The sequence below is a fragment of the Littorina saxatilis genome, unplaced genomic scaffold, assembly GCF_037325665.1.
Source record: "Littorina saxatilis isolate snail1 unplaced genomic scaffold, US_GU_Lsax_2.0 scaffold_547, whole genome shotgun sequence".
Classification (NCBI taxonomy): Eukaryota; Metazoa; Mollusca; class Gastropoda; order Littorinimorpha; family Littorinidae; genus Littorina; species Littorina saxatilis.
In genome coordinates this window covers 16,737-25,065 of record NW_027127624.1, presented here as the reverse complement: position 1 = coordinate 25,065, position 8,329 = coordinate 16,737, and the positions used below count along the sequence as shown (strand labels likewise).

The 8,329-nt window shown below is 39.4% G+C and overlaps 1 protein-coding gene across 2 annotated transcripts; it reads left to right on the top strand.

Moving 5' to 3' along the window:
* The first annotated feature begins 604 nt into the window (after positions 1-604).
* LOC138956034 (uncharacterized) lies at positions 605-8,014 on the top strand. Of its 2 annotated transcripts, XR_011452472.1 has the most exons (5): positions 605-778; positions 1,089-1,185; positions 4,343-4,517; positions 5,393-5,502; positions 7,373-8,014. XR_011452472.1 is itself a non-coding variant. In XM_070327503.1 (4 exons), exons 2-4 carry the CDS (start codon positions 1,099-1,101, stop codon positions 7,426-7,428), a joined length of 318 nt encoding a protein of 105 aa, XP_070183604.1. In that variant the 5' UTR covers positions 605-778; positions 1,089-1,098; the 3' UTR covers positions 7,429-8,014. The 2 variants fall into 2 exon arrangements, 1 of the variants encoding a protein (XP_070183604.1); XM_070327503.1 differs by lacking the exon at positions 5,393-5,502.
* Positions 8,015-8,329: the final 315 nt, after the last annotated feature.

Sequence of the window (8,329 nt, the reverse complement as noted above, 5' to 3'; positions counted from 1 at the left end):
AGGGGTTCCGGAACCCCACCCCTGGAAAAAGCATGTACCTTGCTTTGAGTGGGTTTTTTATTTTTTTTTAAAATAAATTTTGTGTGTGTCTCTAACAAATTGTATTCAATGTGAAATCCGATGAGAAAAAGGTACCCCCCCCCCCCCCCCCCCCCCCAACTCACACTGACAGGCCTTAACCCGCAAAACAAGGCCCAGAATGCACCAGATTGCACAGATTTTACCGTTTTTCAAACATTTTCCGGGGGAGCATGCAACCGGACCCCCCTAGTTCGCGCGCCTGCGAGCTTGTGGATTCGCCACTTCGCTGATTTTCCCCCCCCAAAAAAAGGAGGAACCCCCCCCCCCCCCCCCCCCCCCCCTTACAACTCATTTGGTCCGGCCCTGTACATGCTTGTCAAGCTATAATTAGTACAACATATAATCATTCAATATGGCTGCATTATTAACAAGTTTGTGTCACGATGATGCTCACGTATAATGAGACGGGTATACCCCCCCCCCCCCCCCTATCAGATACCTGTATTTTGTAAGGAAACGTATTTCTTGCTTTTTCGTTTCTTGCAAACTGTCATTCTGATAACAAAGAACCTTTGAATCAATAGACTGATTAAGTGTACAGTGCCAGTGGTAGTGCTAGTGGTTATCGGTACTTTTTTATGTGTTGACGTCAGCGATGTGTGCGCAGTTCAAAGGTTAGAGGTCAAAGTTTACGGATGCTTCCTTCGATCCGCTAACGAGCTGTGGTTGAATCGACGAAAATAACGAGCCCCAAAAGGTATGTAAAAACTGAGCGAACGCTTGTTTATTTACAGGATTATTTATAACTAGTATGTTCCTAAACCACTTAATGGTACAAATGTCAGTTTAATGTGTGATATAATCCTGGTTTGATGCTGTAATTTAAGCGTTGAACAGAGCAAGCTTTTTCACATTTCAAACACACAAAAAATGGCCGCTTTTGAGTTGTGTTCAGTTTTTCGATTCACCCTTTTCGATTTCGATTTCGCTTACTGTCTGGAAGATGAGTTATGCAGTGAAAAGTTGCAAATGTTCCAATCCTCTCGCTGTTTATGTTTTGTTTTAAGATCGATCTTCATGGATGCCAGGGACCAACTTGAGCTTGCGGCGTGGGACGAGGATGACGCAGAAGATGATTTTGTTGTCTTCGCACTTCTTGATCAGGTTAGCAAACAAGTCAAAGCTTAGGTCTAGCTTCTAAAGGCATTAAAGGTTCCGCTAAAATATAATTGTCAGGAACAGGCGTATATTTTGGTTATGGCCGGTGAGGTTACTTTGGATTGGTTATGGTTAGGTTTTAAATGTTGTTCATGTAAAAAATTAAATGTTTTTTTGGTTAGATTTCATTTTCATAGTCATTATAGTGATCTTGTCTGAATCAACAGTGATACTGATAGTGATATTGGGTAGATCTAACACTTACACCTAGATTTGGTTTCCGTGTGACTTTGTTACTTACATTTAATGGTTTATGGAGGTCTCCCTATTGACGTCATCACTTCGTGCGCACCGGGGCTTGGAGGGCAAGAAGCCACCGCGCCGCTTAGCGAAAACATGGAAGCGTGGTGCCGATCGCGAAGTTTCGCTGCGGCGATTCCGTATTTGCGTCGACGATTTGGCTAAATTTCATTCAAGATGGTGAATACTTGTTGCATAATCGGTTGCACAAGCCGAAGCAACAAGGAAAAAGCTCTTGCATTTTTCAGAACTCCGAAAGTCGACGCTGGAGGAAGACACCGAGATTTACTCAACTCAACAGCAGTATTAATTTTGCTAATGATTGAAACACCGATTCACTCGCTTTTTGACTGAAATGTGCAGTTTGAAACAAGATTCAACACTGCTTATGTTAATGCCATAGCTTTTTGACTCAAGTGTGTGCCTTAATCAATGCTGGTTAGCATGTCTGTATAGTTTATTGACAAGTGTGTGATTTAAAACAGAAACAAAACTGTTTATGTGGATGCCAAACCTGAAACACAGTATTGATTTGACTTGTGTACAGTATCTGTATGACTTGTGCTGGCTGGCATGAGTGTAGTTCCTTTTTTTGCTTCCTGGCTCAAGTGTATAATTCAAAGCATTTTCAAGACTCAACACTATTCCTTATTTGATTTTGAGATCTGATGCCAAGTGTGTGTGTGTACAGTTCTTTTCTTTTTTTCCACTTTTTTGTCAGTTTTTATATGTAAACAGTTACCGTTCATTGATTGGAAACACTAATTCACTCATTGTCAGACATGTGATTTTTGACTGAAGTGTGCAATTTGAAACAGATTCAACACTGCATATGTTGATGCCATAGCTTTTTGACTGAAGTGTGCAATTTGAAACAGATTCAACACTGCTTATGTTGATGCCATAGCTTTTTGACTCCAAGTGTGTGCCTTAATCAGTGCTGGTTAGCATGTCTGTACAGTTTATGCTTTTTTTTATTGAAGCATGTGATTTTAGTAAGAACTAATAAATACATTGTTGTTGCAGTAACGTTTTTGTTCTTAAGACTTTTTTTTTAAGCTTGCGTGTGTCTTATCTGAGACATTTCTTAATTGTGAAGAATCTGGTGAGTGATTGTCAGAATGAGTGTGTATCTGTGTAATGGCTCCTTTGTTTAGTCAACCAAGTTAATATGTTGAGCCCAGCTGTCCTAAACGGAAAAATATGTGTCTGGTTTGTCTCAAAACAGTAACGTTTCACAAAATTGAACAAAACTGTTGAAAACACACCTACTGGAGCTAACAAAGGCAGAGATTAGGTACAAATCAAAAGTAATGTGTTAAATATCACACTCACACCAGCTTCACATTCACAGAGTGACAGATTGGTAAAAATTAAAATACATATAATGTGTTCAACGCTTTATTTAACTGAACTGTCATTGTTAAAAACAAAAAACACGTAACACTGAATTCAGGGAAATTTTTAGTTACTGTCTTCAGCAGCACTAAAGTAAAAAGAAATAGAAAAAATAAAAAAGAAGAACAAAAAACACACACACACATTACACATTTACAGGTTCACAATAAATGTTCTAAGGTAATATCAAAGTAAGCACTAAAGCAGACACCAGACTTGATCCCAAAAAGGAAAAAAGAATCGCTTCTCCAAACATAAACATACAAAGTTAGAAATACCATTTCTCGAATAACAATGAAATGAAAACTCACACACACTGAAGCAGAAATAATAGGTAATCTAAAACTAAAGAGCTTCACACATAAACATACAAAGTTAGAAATAGAACTACAAGTTCTTGAATAATAACAAAATGAAAACTCATGCACACACACTGAAGCAGAAATTATATGTAATCTGAAACTAAAGAGCTTCGGTCAATTTCTCCAAGTATCGCACTTTAGCAACGTCACTCAATGATGTAATGTACTTCTCTTTTGGCTGGTCGACCGTTTTTGTTCCTGATTTTGACATTATTCAATTAAAACACTCCCGAATCATCGAGCGGCGCACTGACGCTACTAGCCGTTCCGCTTCTTGCCCTCCAACCCATTTCTGCGTATCACGTGACACCGCTCCGAAGTACGCAAAAGGGAGACCTCCATAAGCATAGAGTTTTAACTATTTACTGTTCAAGAATCAAAATCAAATGGAAACTGATGACCAAATCTGCAGTCAGAGTTTTAGTTTCATCAAAGCATGACTATTATTATTAAGTCCACTCTCTGTCACAGAGTCTGTGTCACTGTCAGTTTGTGTTCTTGTGTCATTTTAATTTGATAGCAATACATGTACTTTCAAGAAGGATGTTACACTTACTGGTTCTATCAGACTTTTAAGCACAAGGCACCTTGGTTCTAGTTTTATTATTTCTAGGATCAAATTACTTCAGTACAAGGAAACTTCTGTGTTCTAAAACATACACAGTATTTATATCAGAATACTGTCAACTGGTGCTTTTTGAGATGCACAGTTGAAACTATTTATCCAACATGCTTCAAGTTCAACCTGTAAGGGTCATTTGTTATGCAGGGGCGAGTAAACAATCCGCTTGGCTAGTAAAAACAGGCTCGCAACTCACCTGGCTGGTCAATTAAAATTCTGGTCAAATGCAACCAAAAGGGTTTTAACGCTACTGCAGATCAATTGTGGGAACTGGTATGTATCGGGGCGGCGAAATTTCTGCCAGGTTAGTGACTTTCTTGAAGTTACTCGCCCAGCTGGCGAGTTAAAATGTTGGAGTTTAACTTTCCCTCTGTTACCCAGTATTGATTTGAGTAGCTTCAGCAGAATTTTCAGGCTAATTAATTGAATAAAGTGTACAAGTGATCCATGATTTCACTAAGTTTAACCTACATTTCAACAGCCAGAAAGAAGGGCCTATGAGGGTCAGTTCGCCCTTGATCACTTCACAGCCATCGAATGTGAGGACTTATTTCGCTTCAGCGCGGAAGAGATTCGGAGACTGTGCGCCCTTCTGGGAATGCAGAGGACTATGCAGGCGCCTAATGGAATGAACAATCAAGGAACCAAGGCCAGTGGTGAGGATTTATTTTTTACCCTGGTTGCTGTGAAGTTGAGTTGTATTTCAGTCAGAATGATAGTTTAATGATCCTCCTCCATGATTTGATTCGCAAAGTCGTGAAGTTTGCATTTACTGTGAATATTCAGTGAGTTGTTTTTACTATTTCAGGTTTCGTAAAAGATTAAAGCGGAGCGTTGAGTTGGGGCATAATTTATTTTGGGATTGCTTAAAATCTAAAATTTGAACTATGTATTTTGAACTTGAATCACAAAATGTACCTGACTAACTTTAGCCCCTTTGGTCGACACAGTACTCTATTTAGACAATAGAGAAATAATAGTGAATTGGTTGTGCCACTTACTGACTTAGTCTGTGGAGTTGAGTGAAATTATTTTTGAAATATGGTAACAGAATAAATAAAGATGCGTCGATACTGATAATTTATTCATATTAGTTTAACAAAATAAATGAATATTTTTTTTACAAGTTGACGAAGTGGCCGCCATTGTTACATGAATCCAAGTTCAAGGGAAGTTACTTTTGATGTGCAAAGGACTTATTTGTTTTAACTTTTTTTATGATAATTGTTTTTATTGATTTTGTCTTCGTGGTGTCCCCCCCCCCCCCCCCCCCTTCAAAATAAAAATCTTTTTATTTTGTTCTTGTCGGGTAACTGTTTTTGTGTGTGCAGTATAGCCAGTAACTGTGTCAAACCTGATAAATAGAAAATCAAACTGATGATAAGCATGTCGGGCTGGGTATTTTAAGGCGCGTGAGAAAACTTTTGCAGTGTTATTATTTTTGAACTTGAAGACTGTATGAGAATATGCCTCTCCACACACATTCGCATACACACTCACCAGGCTCATTTGAATTTATGATTTTTTTCAGGATTGGAGGTGCTCTGCATCTGTCTGCGGAGGTTGGCTTACCCATGCCGGTTTGCTGACCTTTCGCAGATGTTTCATCGTCCCAAGCCGGAGTTGTGTGTGCTGTTCAAGGTAGGTATCGACTTCATCTATGATCAGTTTTCTGACAAACTAACAAACCTCAATCAGCCATGGCTGACAGTGCCCCAACTGGAACGGTACTGTGCAGCTATACATGCCAAGGGGGCTCTTCTGGAGTTTTGTTGGGGGATGGTTGATGGCACAATACGATCAATGTGTCGCCCCGGCCATTTGCAACAAGAAGTGTACAATGGCCATAAGAGGGTGCACTCTCTAAAGTTTCAGTGTGTCGTGACACCAAATGGCCTTGTGGCAAATGTTTTTGGGCCCTTGGTTGGTCGACGACATGACGCAGCTTTGCTGAATGGTAGTGGCATTCTTGAACACATGCAGCAGCACATGGTCACTCCAGCAGGAGATGAAATGTACCTGTATGGGGACCGAGCCTACCCCTTGACCCCTAACTTGATGAGGCCGTACCGTGGACAGATCACAGAAGAGCAACAGGCCTTCAACACAGAAATGAGCAGGGTGAGAAACTCTGTTGAATGGGAATTTTCAAAAATTGTTAGGCTGTGGGCATTTTTGGATTTCAAAAAAAATTTGAAGCTGTTCTTGTTCCCTGTAGGGAAACTCTACCTGGTTGGAGTTTTGTTGTCCAACTGTCATACTTGCCTACATGGCAGTGAGACATCACAGTTCTTTGGACTGAATCCACCAACACTGGAGGAGTATCTCTACTAATTGTCTGTGTAGCTCTCAAGTAGAAGAAATGCTCATTGCATTGATCTTGTGTCACATGGTGTTTGGCATCCAAATGGCCAAGCATCTAAACAAATTGACCCTGTAGAAGGCTTTAAATTATTAACATGATTTCACTGCTTAGAGATGGCCAAATCTACTGCCCGGTCGCCTGGTGGGAGTTCAAAATATGGTGGATAACCCGGTTTGCAACTACAAGTATCTGGTCAAATGCAATTGGCGGGGACGTAGCTAAGTTGGTAGCGTGCTGGCTTTGTAGCCAGTTGGTCGCTATCAGCGTGGGTTCGATCCCCACGTTCGGTAAGAGATTTATTTCTCGGATTCAACTTTGTGCAGACTCTCTTTGGTGTCCGAACACCCCCGAAAAAGATCCCAAGTTCACAGCAAAAGTCTCAGGGCTTGGAAAACACGAAGACACGCTTGCATGATCTTTCATCTCTGATTATCATGATCGTATTTCAATACTTTGACAAGACAAACCCAATGCTGGTGTGTCGAAGAAGACAGCCACAGCGGGCTTGTTCGAATCAAAGTATCACACCATATTTTCAGCGTATTACCAACACCTGTCCCAATATAGACCAGTTGGTCTAAGAGGACGTTAAACCCTAATAGTCGGTCAAATGCAAAAGCAACTTTTTCAGTGGTACTTTATTGAGTTAAATAGATGCTGCACATTCAGACATTTCTGTCGTCTGTAAAATTGACACACACAAAAAGAAGCACCCAACTGGGGCGCGCTTTAAACGTTTCATACTGGCTGCGGCCTGTTTCTTATTTCGCTACTGATTCCAAACAAGCATATGTCTATTATCAAGTGAACCTGCGTAAAAAATAAAGCCAGGTAAGAACCCAGCTGACCTCCATTTATTGATCATTTGTAAAATTGTATGCTCTTGTCACTTGTGTATAAATACATATCTGATGGTCACTCATACTGACACTGAACATAATTTGTTTGTGTGGTATATACCGGCTTTTGACATATCAAGTAGGACAGTGACTTTCTTGAAGTAACTGCTAGTGCTACTTTGCTTCATCAGCCTGTACAGCTGTACTTGCTTTCGCAAATTACTTTAGTACATGCTATTCTTCATTATGCATTAGTAGGTGTGCACATGGATCTCTGACATGGGTACTGCTGTGTTGTAATTTGTAGTTTGCAGGCAGAGGGTCTTCTTGTCTGCTCATACCTCGGTACCAAGCGGCCACTAAACAACCATCATCACCAGCCAGGCAGTCACATGGGACTCTCCACTCTTCACTGAAAATCTTGTTCTTCTACCATAACTTTTTCAAAGACACTGAACTGTCAAATATTTGGGCTGTGTGGATTTGCCTCAGGACCCGTCCTTACAAAAGATTCAATCTTCTTCTTCTACATTCATGGGCTGAAACTCCCACGTACACTCACATATTTTGCTTGAGTGTATTTTTAACGTGTATAACTATTTTTACCTGCCATTTAGGCAGTTCTAGTGCCATTACATTCCTAAATAACCACATATTAATAACTGGATCTGTCCATGAATTGAAATGAGTTTGTGTACTATTTGCTGTATGATTATTTGACTTTGGAAGTGAAACAAATGGAAAATCAAATTATAGTCATATGAAGTTAGAATTGGTTATCTACATATATGTGCGTATAAGGTGTTATAAATAATTTATAATTAATATTACTTGAAGTTAAAGGGATTATTTTGAGTAACAGAACATACATTTGAGATTTGTTAAAATATTGCCCTTTGCATGGCAAAGCTTGAAGAAATAGTAATTAAATTCAACGTTTGAAATTGTATTACAGAGTGAGAGTTCAGTCCAAAGTGTGTATACATGTCTATGTGATTGTACAATTATAATGCTTGTTTTTATGTTGAAACAACTCACTCTAGATCTGATTTAATTGTTGTCAGTAAATTCTCTCTCTAACTTAGCTTTAGTGCAAGTCAATTTATTGGAATAATTATGATTAATGATAAATGTACAGAAACTAAATTTATTGCAGACATAACACTAAAACTGATGCATGCATCTCAGATTTGGAAATCAGAGAATTTTATGGTAAAAGGGAGGCAATCAATCAAGAAAGAAGAATAACAGACTACTCAGACTT